At 38.1% G+C, this 18,053-nt stretch overlaps 1 protein-coding gene across 6 annotated transcripts in view; it reads left to right on the top strand.

The window, feature by feature from the left end:
* HELQ (helicase, POLQ like) overlaps positions 1 to 17,060 on the top strand; it is a 49,466-nt gene extending 32,406 nt beyond the window's left edge. For 5 of the 6 annotated variants that reach the window (XM_055588963.1, XM_055588965.1, XM_055588962.1 and 2 more), the window contains 8 exons: positions 83 to 187; positions 5,164 to 5,386; positions 6,456 to 6,613; positions 7,925 to 8,023; positions 11,106 to 11,279; positions 11,725 to 11,838; positions 13,308 to 13,442; positions 16,866 to 17,060. In XM_055588963.1, coding sequence (XP_055444938.1) covers positions 83 to 187; positions 5,164 to 5,386; positions 6,456 to 6,613; positions 7,925 to 8,023; positions 11,106 to 11,279; positions 11,725 to 11,838; positions 13,308 to 13,442; positions 16,866 to 16,973 — 1,116 coding nt within the window. In that variant the 3' untranslated portion in view covers positions 16,974 to 17,060. The remainder of the gene's footprint in view (positions 1 to 82; positions 188 to 5,163; positions 5,387 to 6,455; positions 6,614 to 7,924; positions 8,024 to 11,105; positions 11,280 to 11,724; positions 11,839 to 13,307; positions 13,443 to 16,865) is intronic. The other variant, XM_055588964.1, reaches the window with a different exon arrangement.
* The last annotated feature ends 993 nt before the right edge of the window (positions 17,061 to 18,053 follow it).

Here is an 18,053-nt window from a genome sequence, read left to right as displayed (position 1 = left end):
TATGCAAATTATAAAATTTTATATGGAACACAATTTATTTGTTATAATAATGTGAAACATAGTATTGCTTTAACTCTTGTAGGTATTGGAGTTAATAAGCAAACCATTGGAAAACTGCTATAGCCATCTTGTTGAGGAATTCACCAAGGGAATCCAAACTTTGTTTCTTTCTTTGATTGGTTTGAAGGTATTTTTTTTTAATATTTTTATATCTTATTGCTATTATTTGAGACAGTGGCAGTTGAAAAGTTTTGAAAACTGTAAAGAAAGTTGAAAAAAATGTTTACTTCCATATAATGTGAAAATGTGCAGTCTGTGACATGATAAATCTGAAACTGGATTTATATGTGGATTTTTAATCCTTTGAATTGTATGGAACAAATAATTACTGGGTTATCCATTACAAGTAAGAGACTTTGGTGGATACTGTGGGGGATAAAGGAGCCTTAGAAGCATGGGTCCTGATGTCAGATAATCCAGCATCTCTGCCTTGGTAAGAAAAGATCCCCTGTAAGTCCTCTGACTATAATAAACATTTGTGAAGTCAGTATAGCCTTTATCAGGCAGAAAATTAAAAAAAAAAAAAAAAAGTTGGGTGGGGCACAATGGGAAAACACTCTTTTCCCTAAGATTAGAAATTGACTCTCTTTCTTCAGGTTATTCTTAAGTAAAACCTCTTTTTTAGGCTTATTCTCTTGTGCCCACGGTCCCTCAGTCCCAAACTGGTAAAGCCAGGGTTTGAATTCAGCTTTATCTAACTAAAAACCAGGACTCTTAATCTATCATATAGCCTACCTTTATTATCCCAAATTGGTGTAAGTGAAAGTTCAAAAGGTAATTGATAAGTAAAAGATATCATGAGACCATTTTGGTTGCCTTGCAGATGAATGGTGTAATATTTTATCCCCTGGCATTTTATAAGAGCCAAAGGCTACAGAAAAGAAGAGGAATTAGTCCTGAGTATTGAAGGAGATAGAGGTTTTAGATAAACAGAGGGAAGGAATAAGCCATTCCAGGTACTTAAATTGAAAGATGAGAAACCTTAAGATGATGTGGAATAACAGTCAATAGACTGGATATTGTAGCTATAGAGGAAGGCTGAAGATAACCTAAGAGTATAAAGTTGGGTGGAAAAAGTTGGGCCAGACTGCGTGCCATTGTTGGAGAGGATGGGAGAGAGTGCTTAAATACTAGACTGAAGACTTGTAGCACAGTCACGTATCAGTGGAGAAATCGTCAAAGTGTTGTGGTGATTTAAAGCAAGGGCTCTCATGTCACACATACCTGTGTCCCGGTCACAGCTCTGTCTCTTGTTACCCTGTGTAAATTACTCTCACTTAAAACTCACCAAAAACTATAAAACACTGCTGAGAGAAATTAAACAAGACCTAAAGAAATGGAGAGAGATACCATCTTCATGAATTGGAGCACTCACTTTTGTTCAGATGTTACTTCTTCTGACATTGGTCTATAAATTCTGTGCAATCCCAATCAAAATCTCAACAGGTTTTGTTCTTTTTTTTTTTTTTTTTTTTTTAAGAAATTACAGATCAATACGGAAATCTATTTAGAAGTGCCTTAGGGTAGGGAAAGATAAGGAAAACAAAAAACATAAATCATGAAAGAAAAAATTAAATTCAATAGACCTCATATTTTTATAATTCTCTTCAAAAGATGCTACTTAAGCAGTGAAAAGGCGGGAAGAAAATACACATCTGACAAATACGTGTATGTTATGAGTTAGGACTCCATGCAAGGCAATGGAATTGAGGCTTCACTTGAGACCAGTGCAGTCAGGTACAGGAATCCTGGGGGAACTGACTTGGCCACAAGGGTGTGGTTTTATGGGCCTGCGATGCCAGATCCATAGGGCTCAACAGTTTCAGTTAAATTCTGTGTTAACAATTGAAGTACAGCAGCAAGAAGACCAGGCAGAGTCAGCTCAGGAGATTAGCCGGTAGGCAACTGTTGTTCCAAACCTGCCCTTACGAGGCTCCTGGGCCCTGTGCTGAGAAGAACAGGCCATCAGGGTTCTTCCTGCACGTTGAGGTAGGGCTTCACCACAGGGCCCTAGTTCTGGAAGGAGGCTGGAATTACAGACAGGGTGGAGAGGCAGAAAAATCTTTGGAGTTAGAATTGAAGAAGTCAAGTCCTCCAGACAGAAACAACCAGTGGGATGGGGGTGAAAGGCGAGAAGGGCAGGGTGAGGTCAAGAGGCAGGAGGGTGGAGGTGGGCATCCTTGGGGACACTAGGTTTTGGTGGAAGAGATGGAAACTCCAGGAATTAGACATAACACTTGTTGCGCCCTGGGACGCAGGGAGCCTCCAATGATCATTTCTCACGACTATGTTTCAGACACCCTGCTAGACACTTGATATGTTTTTATCTGATCTTTTTGTACCTTTGAATGAAATAATATAGTTCTGCTTTCACACAAAAAAGAATCCGAGGCAAAAAGAGGTCACATAGGCTGCTTGCACGCTCTTTTCCAGGTGCTGAGATCCTGCCTAGATCCCTATGATGGTCGCCCAGCTGGTCTGGCATCAGCTGTGCCCTCCCTTCCCACAGCTCCTCCATATTATTCTTCAATAGATTGATCTTCTCCAAATATAAATCCCTTTCTGCCTAAAATTTGTTAGTGGTTGTTTCCCACTGCTGTTAGGATTGAGTCCAGATCCCTTATCATGGTCTTGTTTAGTCGCTGAGTCGTGTCCGACTTGTTTGCAACCCCATGGACTGTAGCCCACCAGGCTCCTCTATCCAGGGAATTCCCCAGGCAAGAATCCTGGAGTGGGTTGCCATTTCCTTTTCCAGGGGATCTTCCTGACACAGGGATCGGATCCTCATCTCCTGCATTGGCGGGCAGATTCTTTACTGCCGAGCCACCTGGGAAGCCCTTATCACGAAGCCTGGCGTGCTGCAGTCCATGGGGTCACACAGAGTCAGACATGACTGAGCAACTGAACAACAGCAGCAGCACTATGTGGATTTGGCCTCGCCTCTCTGCATCCTTACCATCGCTCAACATGCTCTTATACTCTGCACTCCAGACACCCTGTCCTTCTGTGTGCATCTCATGTTCTGTGCCCTTCCTACCGCGGTGGTCTGCAAGCCTGGGGCTCATTCATCTCAGCTCTCCATCTCGTTTCACCCTCACCCACTCCTACTCCACCGTCAGACTTTCACTTCACCGCCACTTCCTTGGGGAAGCCTTCCTGTACCGCCCAGTGCAGTCTTGGATGCTATTTATAGAAACACCCTTCTTTCCTTTACTAGCACCCATCAGTTTGTAGTTGTATTCTTGTTAGTGACTTTCTTTGGCTGATAACTTTACCCTCCCTGGAATGAAGCCCTGGGACAGGTCCACGTTTATTCTCCTGTATCACCAAATCCCAGTGACTTGCATAGTGCCTGGCATGTGGTTGGCATTCAGTAAATACTTGAATTATGGTCTGGCTTTGGAGTTGGTCATGGCTGAACTTGCACGTTGGGGCAACAGTGGAGAACCCAGCTTTGAGAAGCCAGAGACAGAAGCTATCCCAGTGGGTTAAAATCACTATGTCTGAAAGTATTTACAGAGGGATACAAAGACAATGTGATGGTAGCTAGAGGGATCAAGTAAAGGGGTTTGTTTGTTTGTTTACCCCCAGTAGTAACTGGACTCAGTTAAAAAACAATATAGAAACTAAGTATGTTGATAATCTATAAACTGAGTATCAGTTCTTGAATATCTTAAAAGTGCAGTTTTAGCCTGAATGAATATTATGTTAAGGATGGACTTTTATTAAAAGGAGAAAAAGCAATAGGAAATGTCCCTGCTCCATAATATTTTTTGTTACCCTTTAAATTGGTTTACTGTGAAATTACTACTTAAGTTTTCCTACTGAAATATCATCGGAATTGAAACAGAAGTATGCTCATTGATTGACTGTATTTTAGTATAACATGCAGATTTCACTGAGATTGGCTATGTAAGTTCTGCACACTCCGAGTCAGCTCTACTTAAGTTTTCCCACTGAAATATCATCGGAATTGAAACAGAAGTACGCTCATTGATTGACTGTATTTTAGTATAACATGCAGATTTCACTGAGATTGGCTATGTAAGTTCTGCACACTCCGAGTCAGCTCTACTTAAGTTTTCCCACTGAAATATCATCGGAATTGAAACAGAAATATGCTCATTGATTGACTGTATTTTAGTATAACATGCAGATTTCACTGAGATTGGCTATGTAAGTTCTGCACACTCCGAGTCAGCTCTACTTAAGTTTTCCCACTGAAATATCATCGGAATTGAAACAGAAATATGCTCATTGATTGACTGTATTTTAGTATAACATGCAGATTTCACTGAGATTGGCTATGTAAGTTCTGCACACTCCGAGTCAGCTCTACTTAAGTTTTCCCACTGAAATATCATCGGAATTGAAACAGAAATACGCTCATTGATTGACTGTATTTTAGTATAACATGCAGATTTCACTGAGATTGGCTATGTAAGTTCTGCTCACTCCGAGTCAGCTCTACGTCTGAATACCACCATTGCTATTATGAGTTTTAAACAGTGAGTTGGGGGGAGAAAAAAAGGCAGCAAAATAACAAGGGAAGGAGATGGGGATGCAAGAGACAAAAAGAGGTAGAAAACTGCTGTTTATTTTCGGGTAAAATGTCAGGGAGAGTAGTGCCAGATCCTGCTTTAGTGCAGACTTTCAGTTGTGTTTTCCATATGTGTTTTTTTTAATACAATTTTTAGAGCTAAAGAATATTTTCACATGTGGCTGGAAGGGGACGGAGGGAGGATTTCTGAAGGAGGCCGAGTGGGAATTAGTGATAACTAGTGGGGAGTGAGCAGAGGGCACAGCTTTGGAGATACTGTGAAAAATTACTCAAAAACCTAAGGAGGTTTTGAATCAGAAGTGTGTAGCTGTCTTCATTAAGAGTATAAATATGATAACTATATTCTCCCTTCAGTTGTTTTTTCTTGTCATTTTAAAATATTATTATAAAAGTACCTTTATGCAACTATGTAGATTTTATATTGATTTTTTATTTGAATAGCTTTGAGGTTTGGAAATGAGTCCTCATGTTGATGAATTATTCTTTCAAAATGATGCCTTGAATTAGAGAAGCTGCTCTAATGGTATCCTGAATTGTTTCAGATTGCAACAAACCTGGATGACATATATCGTTTTATGAGTGGTACATTTTTTGGTGTTCAGCAGAAGGTTTTGTTGAAAGAAAAAAGTCTCTGGGAAATAACTATGGAATCACTTAGATACTTGACAGAAAAAGGACTTCTACAAAAGGATACTATGTGTGGGTCCGAAGAAGAGTTCCAAAATAATTTTCATATCACAAAGTTGGGACGAGCTTCTTTTAAGGGTAAGAGCTTACCTGACTCTGACTGTGAATCTGAGGAAATGCATCGGAAAAAATAGAAATTTTCTGTAACTCTAAATTAGATTTGCAATTTCATATTAATAATAATAATCTTATCTTACAAACTGTTAAACTACTTCAATTTTTAAAAGTTGAAAAATGTCTTGAATTGCAAGTAATTTAGAATACTGTAGAAATACATGGAGGAAAAGATGATCCTCCCTTCTTTATGCTCGACTCCCCCAGCAATCATACAAATCTTGATATCCTACCAAGAATAGCAGTAGCACTTTCTAGACATTTTCTGTAAATTTCATAACAATTTGATATATATTCTTCTAAATATTTTGTGTATGTATATGTATGTGTTACATGTATGTATGCATATATACATGTGTACTATATATATAGCACACACACATGCACACACATACATATTGAATAGTATAAGTATTTGGAGGCAGCTTGCTTTTGTCACTTAAAAAATATCATGAGCATCTTCACACATCAGTCCCTTTAAATCTACCTCATTTTCTTTTAGTACAACAGTCATCCATACTATGGATACCGTAATGTATTCAACCACTCCCCTATTGATGGACATTTATACTGTTTCTGATTTTTCTCTGTTATAAACAAGGGCATCTCTGTTCCTGTATTTTTGGATATGTGTGGAGATGTTTCTTTAGGTTAGATTCCCAAGAAGAGATTAATTAGGTCAGAAGGTATGTACTTATTAAATGTTGATGGATACTATAATATCAAAATGACCTCCTAAGTTTTGTGCTAAGTTACATAGTAAGAAATTGTAAAGAATTTTTTTTTTTTTTTTGCTGTGAGGGATCTTTAGTTGTGGCACTCAAACTCTTATTTGTGACATGTGGAATCTAGTTCCCTGACCAGGGGTAGAACCTGGGCCCCCTGTACTGGGAGTGTGGCGACTTAGCCACTGAACCACCAGGGAAGTCCCTCAAGACTTTTGCTATGTTTAGGTAAACCAGACTTGCTTTAAAATCACCTCTTTCCTCCTTTGGTGATTATGAAAAATGAACTCTTTGTGTCTTTCTTTTAGGAACTATAGATTTGGCTTATTGTGACATTCTTTACAGAGACTTGAAGAAAGGTCTTGAGGGACTTATGCTCGAAAGCCTTCTTCATCTAATCTACTTAACAACTCCCTATGATATGGCTTCTCAGTGTGACCCTGATTGGATGATATACTTCAGGCAGGTGAGAAGATAAGATTTTGCAATACAGGCTAAAATAATTAATCACAATATGATTTTTTATCATGTGATTATTCATTTTTTTTGCTACTAAAATATATTTGAAATCGGGCCTTTTGAAAGATGAAAAGACCAATTTCAAGTATATTTTCATAGCCAGAAAAAAGACTCAGACGATAAAGAATCTGTCTGCAATGCAGGAGACCTGGGTTCGATCCCTGGCTCGGGAAGATCTCCTGGAGAAGGGGAATGGCAACCCAGTCCAGTGTTCTTGCCTCAAGAATTGCATGGATGTAGAAGCCTGGTGGGTTAGTCCATGGAAACTGTAAAGAGTCAGACATGACTGAGCGACTAATACTTTTTAAATGTAAACATGTTCATTGTCAAAAAAATAAAGTAAGGTGCAGAAGAGAAGAAAGGACCATGTCTGGTCCCCATCCCCTCAAGGTGGTTACTCTTGCGATGTGGGGACCACTACATTTTCTAATGCCTGAAATGTAAAGAAAATCATTGCTGATGGTTGAGAGTTTAATTACATGAAAGCTCTATCAGTCACACACGGTGTCATGTCCTGTCACACCAAACCCAGTGATGTTGATACCTGAGAAGGAATAATCATCTTTATCACCAGTATCAAGGTGGAACTGGCTATACCTATTACAAAACCAAGTGGTAGAGTACAGTCTACTATGATTTTACTCTGAACAGGCAGTGGCAGTATGCAGGTCTTCCCAGGTGGCATGGTGGTAACGAATCTACCTGCCAATGCAGGAGACGCAGTTTTGATCCCTGGGTGGGAAAGATCCCCTGGAGCAGGAAATGGCAACCTGTTCCAGTATCCTTGCTTGGAGAATCCCATGGACAGAGGAGCCTGGCAGGTTATAGTCCATGGGTTGGTCATGACTGAGCACATGCACACAAACACATGTATATAAACAGTGCATTTACTTCCAAAAGCTTTCCCTCCTCTCCCTCCCCAGACATCTCCCATATGAAACATAAACACAGTCCATGAAAATCATAGAGCATGGTTACAGTATTTGTGGCCATGTCTTTAAGTTCATTCTACTAAAGTTTGTTTTATTTTAATAATACATTAAAAGTATTGCAAGCTTGTAAGTAAAATACTTGTAAGTAAATACTTGTGTTATTTGTATTACTTGTAATACAATACTCGCAATACTTGTAAGTAAAATTTGTGTTATTTTTCATAGATTTTATCATAATGAAAATGTGATATGACTACTAGATTTGGTTAATGGCAGACTTTTTAAAGTTACAGTTTAATTTTTCTCTATATTCTTTTTCTGTGTAGATTAACCAACTCAGTCCAGCAGAACAAAATGTCATTGCTCTGGTTGGAGTCTCTGAGAACTTTATTGGGAAAAAAGCATCAGGTCAAGCTATTAGGAAGGTACGTACCATAGTCTTTTTTTTTTTTTTCTTTCCTAAATAGCTAAGTTCAGGTAACAGAAATTAATGCTGTCATCTCATCTCCTTTGTTGGTTTGATCGTTTTGATTCACTTTTTTGCCTTTAATAAAATAATTACCACTTTACTATTCAAAACATTTGCAAACAGAAATTTAGGTCTATTTAAAGATAATGTTATTTCTGGGTGGTTGTGATGGCCCTTTTTTGTGTCCCTTTGTATTCCTAAAATAGTCGTGCACGTCTAAGGCTCTTAGCATAGGAAAAGGTAAACCTTATTAATCTATATTTCTTAGGCTCCTTATTATGGTTTAAATCATAACAATTGTAAAATATTTTCACAGTGTTGTAGAAAAGAATCCTGAAATAAGTTCAGTTCATGGGAGAAAAGTTTTCTAGAAACTTTTTCTTAAGCATCCACTTGGCATCCACTCGACGAGTTTTTGGATTTTTGTTTCTGTTGGTGCTTTTCGTTGTCCCAAAGAAATACCAATGTACTTGAAGTACATAAAGCATTTTAGAAGGTTGAAGCAGAGAAGCCAAGTACTCTTGTGTGATATCTCATATTTTTGTCTTTTAAAGTTAAGTCAACAAACAAGAATCAAGTGCTGAATGCGCCACTAACTGTACAAGAAGTAAAAATAATTCTCTGGCAAACACACATTCATTTCCTTAATTAACATAATTTTCTGCCTCATAATACTTACACTGTTTTTTTCAATTTTCATTTCCTTTGGTAATCTAATCTTCATTGAAGCCTAATGATCTTACCTACCATTTCCCTGTATATCTTTTAAATTTATATAGATATTACTGTTTCATTTTGAGAAATGGAAGATGTTTTACTTACATTTGAATTGAATGGTGAAGCTGTCCCCTGTATTGAGGTATCATAAAAGTATAAATGCATGGTACTTCAGTATTCCTGTTGTCAATATTTAGATTGGACCTTTTACCTCAGAAGTGACTATTGTTTAGACCTTCAGAATGTTGAATAAAAATATTTCTTAAAACAAACCTTTTGTTTCAAACTCTAAAATATATTAAAAAAATTAATCTGGAGCTCATTACCAAGTAATAAGCACTTATAAAATCATGTTACAATAATGCATCTGTTGAAACTTGAATCAGAATTTATTTTTGTTACATTTTATAAAGCATGTCAATAAATGTTTGTTCAATTTATAATTATTTAAAATTGTATGAGCATGGATTTATCTTAATTACAAATGAACGAGTTACTAGTTTAATACTTTAGAAGTATCTTTTTAAACAAATTTCTAGAGAACTTATTTGCTTAAAATCTACTTGATTTCTCCACATTGAAAAGGACCTTTTCTTTAAACATTTCTTGTAAAAGATCTTGAAATTGGCATAAAGTGACTTATCTCGCCATGTAATACAATTATGTCATTTTTCTTGGCTTAGAAAGTACATTCTAAGCAAAAATCTCCATTGACTCAATTTATAGTTAATAATGAAGGTGCACTAAAGTTGGGAAATTAAAAAGTGATCTTTTCCTAGTTGTTATTCAACTATCATGCTTTTTCAGCTTAAAGCTTTTAAAAGGGTGATCTAGTATCAAACATACAGAATCTAAAACTCTTATGTCCTTCAATGTACTCATCTAAGTTCTCAAACATTCTAAGTTCTCATCTTAAACATTCTTTTACTATAGTAAAGGATATAATTTTATATTTTAAAATTATATCCTCCCTTTTCTCTTTAAAGTTCATTCTTTTTTTTCTTCTGATTTCAAGCATGCATTACTCAGTTTCTGAGTTACTTGGTATTAGCTATGAAATGCTTTACACAAAAAATAATCACTAGGCACCACAGGCCAAAGCAGATATACAGAATAGAAATTGTCAACTACAGAAAGCACTTCTCTTTCAGTGTTTTAACTTCTGGAAACATTAATTATTTACCATGACCAGGTTTAAGTCATAGAAGCTAATATTTACTTTTTGTTTACAATATAAACAAGCTTATTAACATACTTATCTAAATAAACACATTTGTCTAATTTATAATCAGTCATATATACATATGTATGATATATATATGTATATGTGCGTGTGTGTGTGTGTATATATATACACACACCCAACCTTTAAGTACTACCTGGGGCTTCCCTGGTGGCTCAGTGGCTCAGGCAGTGAAAGAATCTGCCTGCAATGCAGGAGACCAGCAGGAAGATCCCCTGGAGAAGGGCATGGCAACCCACTCCAGCATTCTTGCCTGGAGAATTCCATGGACAGAGCCTGGTAGGCTACAGTCCATGGGGTCGCAAAGAGTTGGACACGACCGAGCGACTAACACTCAACACTATAAATTCTAAATGTAAAGGTTTCCCCATCTCCTTGTCTTCCCGTGTTCTTTTCCTAAGGCTGCCGTCACAAATTAGCACAAACCAGGTGTCTTAAAACAACAGAGCTTTATTCTGTTACAGGTCAGGAGGCCAGAAGTCTGAAATCAAGATGCTGGCAGAGCTGTTCCTTCTGGAGGCTTGAGGAAGAGCCATCTTGCCTCTCTCGTGGCCTTTGGTGGTTGTTAGCAATCCTTGTAGTCTCCATCTCACCACAGTCTGCCTCCTTCCGTCTTCACACCACTTTCTCTGTCACTCACGTCCTCGCTCTTATAAGGATATCAGTCATTGACTAATGGGCTCAAGGGCCCCCTGTATATCCAGGATGGCTTCATCTCAAGACCCTTTGCTAATTACATCTGCAGAGATTCTGTTTCCAAATCAGGTCACGTTCAGAGGCACCAAGGGTTAGGAATTGAGTATATCTTTTGAGGAGGGACAGTTCAACTCACTACACTCCCTACAGAAGGAAATTTAAATTGGAAACAGTTTGACTTATCTCTTTTTTTATAGACCTGGAAAAACTAATACTTTGAACTAACCTAAAGTACATTTGTTATGACTTCGATTTGTTTCTGTAGAACCACTCTGTCCTCTCCCTGCTGTGTGCAGCGTCATTCTCATTCCCTTTTGTCCAGTTTGAATGTGATGTACCTTTTAAGCAGGTCTAATACATGAATTTATTTATGTCTTTCTAGAAAGTGGACAAGAACATTGTCAACAGACTGTACCTGTCTTTCATTCTTTATACTTTGCTCAAAGAGACCAACATTTGGAGTGTGTCTGAAAAGTTTAACATGCCTCGAGGATATATACAAAGCCTTCTCTCCGCAGCTGCGGCATTCTCCTCCTGTGTGTTACATTTCTGTGAGGTAATTCCATTGACTAGATGATACACGCTTTGCATGTCTTGTTGATGCTTTGGTCAAAGTGAACAGAACTCTTTAAAAATATTTATTTACTTATTTTAATTGGAGGATAATTACAATATTGTGATGTTTTTTGCCATCAATATGAATCGGCCATCGGTATACATGTGTTCCCTCTCTCCCAAGCCCCTCTCCCTAGAATTCTTCCTGTTGACTTATTTTTCAGTTTACACGCTTTGTCCTCATCCTAAAAGCATTTTGTTCAAATCCCTCCACCTCTGCCATGTTTCCTCATAGTAATTTTGCTCAGAGTCATTGTTCGCCTCTGGCTTTCCCAACTTCCAGAGTTTACCAAAGGGCAAGTCCTTTCTAAGCCCCCTACCACACATACTGGATTCTGAAATAACTTACAACATTTCAATTCTGCGAATCTCTTTGTGTTTTGCAGGAGCTTGAGGAGTTCTGGGTTTACAGGGCCCTTTTGGGAGAACTCACCAAGAAGCTGACCTACTGTGTAAAGGCAGAGCTAATCCCACTCATGGAAGTGACTGGGGTTTTAGAGGTTAGTGACTTCTTAGCTCCCCAACTGAGATGATTTCAGCTCGCAGAAAAATCAGGTTTTACTGTTGTGTCATAGGGTAAGTGGCAACAATAGCCGTAATGCTCATTTATCATGGGAATCTTTTTTATTTGTTTTTAATAAATTGCTGCCATGGCCTCCCCGAAATCCCTGTCAATCCAGAAGCAGTCCTGATGAAAAATCACATTTGTGGATAAATGTAACGGCAGAGACAGGGTGATTCTCCCCAAATGTGCGTGCCACCCTTCTTTGCTCCAAGCATGCATGTGTGCCGTACCTTCCTCCTCTCCAGCAGAGACTCACCTGCTGTGAGTTTAGACAGTGCTTGTGGAAGGTGGTGGCCACTCGGTGGCAGTGAGAGTCATTTACATTTTCTAAGAGAATGAGATGAGGGTTTCCTTGGCTGGTTTCTCAGCTTTCTATTTTTGATCAACCCTTGTTTTCTGTTTATTCTGTTATTAAGTTCTTAAACCAGAGGAATTCTGCTTGGGAAAGCGTGCACACACATACACATACTCACACACACACTCCAGGGAGTAGAGTGTAGATAGTGAGAACATTCTAGGGATACTGAACTAAAACATTTGATTGGGGATCTGAACTAATGCCCCTTCCCCAAGTGCCCTAAGGAGTTTTTTATTTCTGTTTTTTTAATATTTAATTAATTAATTTATTTTTTACTGTGTTGGATCTTATTTGGGGCATGGGCTATCTTCATTGTGGCACGTGGGACCTGTCGTTGTGGCACATGACTTTCTATTTGTGGCACGTGGGCTTAGTTGCCCCACAGCATGTGGGATCCTAACCTTAACCAGGGATTGAACCCACATCTTCTGCATTGGAAGGTGGATTCTTAACCACTAGATCACCAGGGAAGTCCCCAGGTTTCTAATTTCTGATTGCTGCTGCTGCTGCTGCTAAGTCGCTTCAGTCGTGTCCGACTCTGTGCGACCCTATAGACGGCAACACACCAGGCTCCCCCGTCCCTGGGATTCTCCAGGCAAGAACACTGGAGTGGGTTTCCATTTCCTTCTCCAATGCATGAAAGTGAAAAGTGAAAGTGAAGTCACTCAGTTGTGTCCGACTCTTCACAACCCCATGGACTGCAGCCCACCAGGCTTCTCCACCCATGGGATTTTCCAGGCAAGAGTACTAGAGTGAGTTGCCACTGCCTTTTCCGATTTCTGATTGCAGCACACATCAATTGACTTCACCTGCACAGAAAGCTAGCTCTCTTGCAGTCATATTGGAGCCACCCAAATTATTTTAAAATTCTTTTAAAACACTTATAAAATTCCTTCAGATTCTGATGTGTTATCTTTTCATATTTACTTTATTATCTTAGTTTATTCCTATCTCTTGCAAGTGAATTTTTCCCTTCAGTAAAACACTTAATTATTTTTTCCTAATCCCCAATTCTGATCCTAAGGATTTTTATAAATACTTTTCAGGGTCGAGCAAGACAGTTATACAATGCAGGTTATAAAAGTCTAACGCACTTAGCTAATGCAAATCCTGAAGTGCTGATAAGGACAATTGATCATTTATCAAGACGCCAGGCCAAGCAAATTGTTTCATCAGCCAAGGTAAGCAAACAAGGCATTTTTTAATCTTTATGATATTTTACAGTTATCTCCTTATACTTTAGACATATTAACTATAGGCACAAAAAAATATATTCACATATGTGGATAAAAATAGTGCACATGTTATGATACAAGGCTTGTTAAAAAGAGAAAAAGGATCTCCCAAAAAATAAAGGCACTTTTAAGAGTTCACTGACATATAAGGAACTCTGAACTCATTGAATTCCGCCTCCTACTACTCTTGTCACAGAAGTCCTTTCCTCAGCATCCCCAACATCTGGTCTTCTCACCTTTAAACACCCCCACTGACAAGGAATTTACAACCTGGAGAACTAAGTTCTATTTTTGGACTCAGTGTTACAAACAGCATCCCAGTATAATGAGGCTGCCTTAAAATGCCTACCATGGTATCATAGTACTACCCTCTGCAACCAGGCTCTTTTTTTGTTCGTTTGGTGGTTTTTTACATACTTGAAAACAGCTCTTGTTGCCTCCAAAGATTTCTCTTTTCTGTTTCTCTCACCTGTAGTCAGCAGTCTACTTTAGGTTATTCACTCTCCTGGTTACACTTTGCTAGTTGCAACCCAGTTTGTCACTACCCTCCTGCCCCCTGTGGGTAAATCCATTATGCAGCAGTTAGGGGTTATTTGGACTGCCCAGGTGGCTCAGCAGTAAAGAATTCACCTGCCAATGCAGGAGACATGGGTTCAATCCCTGGGTCAGGAACATCCCCTGGAGAAGGAAAAGGCAACCCACTCCAGTATTCTTGCCTGGAAAATCCAATGGACAGAGCAGCCTGGCAGGCTACAGTCCATGGCATCGTGTCCAAGAGTTGGACACAATTTAACAACTCAATAGCAAGGGATTATTTCCTTCTTGATCTCAACTGTATTTCCATCCTTGTGGTCTGAAATTGTATAGTTGTGTGTGTGTGTTTTTTAAGTTCATTGTTATACTATTGTCATATATAAATCGAACTGACTGAAAAGTAGGTTTCCAGCTTATTTTTTTGAAAGGCTCTCCCATTGTTTGTATTACTGTGATTGATCTTCGTGACAGCCCTCTCAGGACACAACAACTTGTCCTATTAGATAAGGAGTTCTTTGGGTTGATAGGGTTGAAGTTGTAGTTATTTCGTTGCTGGAGCACCTAGCACGGTATTCAGCCTATAGTAGATGTTTAACAAATATTTGAATAAATAAATCAATGAGATTTAAAGAAATGAAGTGATTTACCCAAGGAAACATAGCTAGTCAGTACATAGTAGAGCAAGACTATAGTGTTAGACTATATATTATTAAAGATACAAAGGGGAACTTCCATGGTGGTCTGGGAGTTAAGACTTGGCCTTCCAATGCAGGGGGTATGGGTTCAATCCCTGGTCTGGGAGCTAAGATGTCACATGCCTCACAGCCAAAATACCAAAACATAAAACATAAGCAGTATTGTAACAAATTTAATAAAGACTTTTAAAGTGGTCCACATCAAAAAAAAAAAAAGTATACAAAGGGAGCTGCAGTATCGATGGCCAAAATATTTAATAAGTGACTTTAAATGTTAAAAGTATTAGACAACTTCAGGCACAATAGTGTGCATAGTGTTATGCTTTATATCAAATTGGTAGAGAAAGTGGTTTTTTTCTTCTATGATTTTTATTGAGCTTTTTGTTATAAAATGTTGTAAGAGAAATAATGCAAGTATTTCACACCAATATACACAAACCCAGCTGCAACAAATACCAACATTTGATTTCCGTTGTTTTTAAAGAAAGGAGAAAAATCATTATTCAAATATTCATTGACATCTACTATGTACCAGTTTAGAAATAGGTTAGAAATAGTTTCTTTGTTTATTATGCTCCTTTTGAAATTAACCATATTAGTTTTAGGAGCTTGAATAAAAGTTTTCTTTGAAACATTGATAGTGACAGCTTATGGTAAATGGTGCCGCTGGATTTGTGGTCTTTGAAGGAGAAGATTTAACTCCGGGACCAAAGAAGATTCTCAGTCACTCAGAGCTTTGTGTGCAAAATTTTATTTTAAGGTGACAGAACAGAGAAAGCTTCTGACATAGACATCAGAAGTGGGTAGAAAGAGTCCCTGCCTCACTAGTTTAAGCAGGGCCTTATATACTTCTCAACTGGCTGCTGAGGACAGATAAAAAGAATACCTCAAGGTTGTAAGAGTTCCACCAGACCCTTTCCCAAGGCATACATCCTGAGATAACTTTGGCACAAGATTAGCCAGGGAGAATAGGTCCAGGGCAAGGTCTCTGGGCTAGATACACTGTTGCTGTGTAATCAGGGGTACAAGTCTTGAGAAACAGGTTCCCAGGCAGGATTTTTAACAATTATAATCATTTAACATAGAGCCTAAGAAAAGCATTTCCATGAGTAAGACATTGTGCTGCGTGATCATTAGTTCAGGACCTATAGAAAGCCTAATGTATATGGCAAGATACATTGGCGCACAAGGCTTAAGGAAAACATGAGCCAGTGTATTCACCTCCTCCTTCAGTTCAGTTCAGTTCAGTTCAGTTGCTCAGTCATGTCCGACTCTCTGACCCCATGAACTGTAGCTCGCCAGGCCTCCCTGTCCATCACCAACTCCCAGAGCTCGCTCAAACTCATGTCCATCAAGTCGGTGATGCCATCCAACTCCCGGAGCTTGCTCAAACTCATATCCATCAAGTCGGTGATGCCATCCAACCATCTCATCCTCTGTCATCCCTTTCTCCTCCCACCTTCAGTCTTTCCCAGCATCAGAGTCTTTTCCAATGAGTCAGTTCTTTGCATCAGGTGGCCAAAGTATTGGAGCTTCAGCTTCAGCATCAGTGCTTCCAATGAATAGTCAGGACTGATTTCCTTTAGGATTGACTGGTTTGATCCCTAAAGGGCCCCAAGCTTTAACTCTCTCAATAGGTTTTTTTTTTTGTTTTTTTTTTTTTTAATTTTATTTTATTTTTAAACTTTACATAATTGTATTAGTTTTGCCAAATATCAAACTCTCTCAATAGGTTTTTAAAAGATAGCATACTAAACTGTGAGGATTAATAAAATCTATATATATAGGGTAACATTTTTAAGAACCAATTAAATTTTTTCAAAACTGTCTTAAATTTTATAGGTTAAAAGTTAATTTTAAGTGGCTGAGTCTTCAATAAAACAAACCTTTGAGAGTATTAAAGCTCCATTATTTTTGGTATACCAAATGCAGTGATCAGCTAAAATGGCTTTAAATGCCTCAGTTTCATTTACTATAATTGCTGTTCTTAAGTGACCATTTTTCAATCTCATTATTAATTTTAATGTCTAGATTATGCTGATACATAAGGATTCAGGTATTGAATAGATGGTGGTAAAATGTTAGCAGTTCCCTAACAATGCATATTTTTGCTTCACATCTTGATTTTTTTTTATTGTAGATGCTGTTGCATGAGAAAGCAGAGGCTTTGCAAGAAGAAGTAGAAGAATTATTGAGATTGCCTTCTGATTTCCCTGGTCTTGTGGCCTCTTCTACTGAAAAGGCATGAAGCTATCTGAGGAGCATTTTTAAGTATGAATTATTTATTGTACATGCATTTTATTAAAGCTCTCCTATAAGTTATAAATGAAAAAAATATATTTTAAGTATATAAAGAACTGTGGCTGATATTTGAATAGTCCTCTCATCCATACTTACATAAATAATTATGCATTATTTCTCTAATCAAAAGTCTGGCATCCACCACAAAATGAAATCCCAAGTTTCCCAGCATATCCCCAGCCTACCTTTGCAACCAGACCTTTCATTATCCTCCTACCCATTTCTTTCATCAAACTCGACTATTTGCAGTCCCAGAATTTTCCCTGGGATTCACAAACCCACTATTTCCTATCTGCCTTAAACTATTCCAAGTGCATGGAAAATTATCTTTAAAATGAATTATATACTTTGTTTCAACTAAAAATGCTCAAATACTGTCTCCTGTATGAAATTGTCCAAGTTCAGCCTTATCCCCACCCCATCATGGGTTCTTTCCCTCCTCTAATTATTGTGAGCCCCTCACTCATGTCCAGGTCTTCATAATGCTTTATTAATGTCTGAAATCCCCTGGAGGGCCAAGACCTGTGTTATGGTCTTTGTATGCCACATAGCACCTACACAATTTGCTGCACAAAGTAAGGACCTCTGTGAAAAATGAATTCTTACTCAAATTGATAATTTCAAGATTCTCTTTAAACACAACTTAAATATTACTTCTTCCCCCTCCCTTTTCTGATTCTTAGCTCAAATGTAGATGACTGGTTAAACTGGGAAAAGAGTAATAACTATTATTATTTATAAGTACTAAACTGGTTTAGTTAAAGCTTCCCTCACATATCTGAGAGACATCCATCGGCAACTTTGCAGATAGATCCACAGTCTCAGTTCTCTGTGCCTCAACATTTAGCTCATTGTAATATGGGCACACCTCAGAGATGTTATGAGTTCAGTTCCAGGTCACCACAAAAAAGTGATTGTTGCAATAAAACAAGTCATATGAATTTTTTGGCTTCCCAATAAAGTTATGTTTACACTATACCGAAATCTATTATGTGTGCAATAGTATTATGCCTAAAAGAAAACAACA

This window comes from Bubalus kerabau, chromosome 7, assembly GCF_029407905.1.
Source record: "Bubalus kerabau isolate K-KA32 ecotype Philippines breed swamp buffalo chromosome 7, PCC_UOA_SB_1v2, whole genome shotgun sequence".
NCBI classification, from domain to species: domain Eukaryota; kingdom Metazoa; phylum Chordata; class Mammalia; order Artiodactyla; family Bovidae; genus Bubalus; species Bubalus kerabau.
This window is presented reverse-complemented; position numbering and strand designations above follow the sequence as displayed.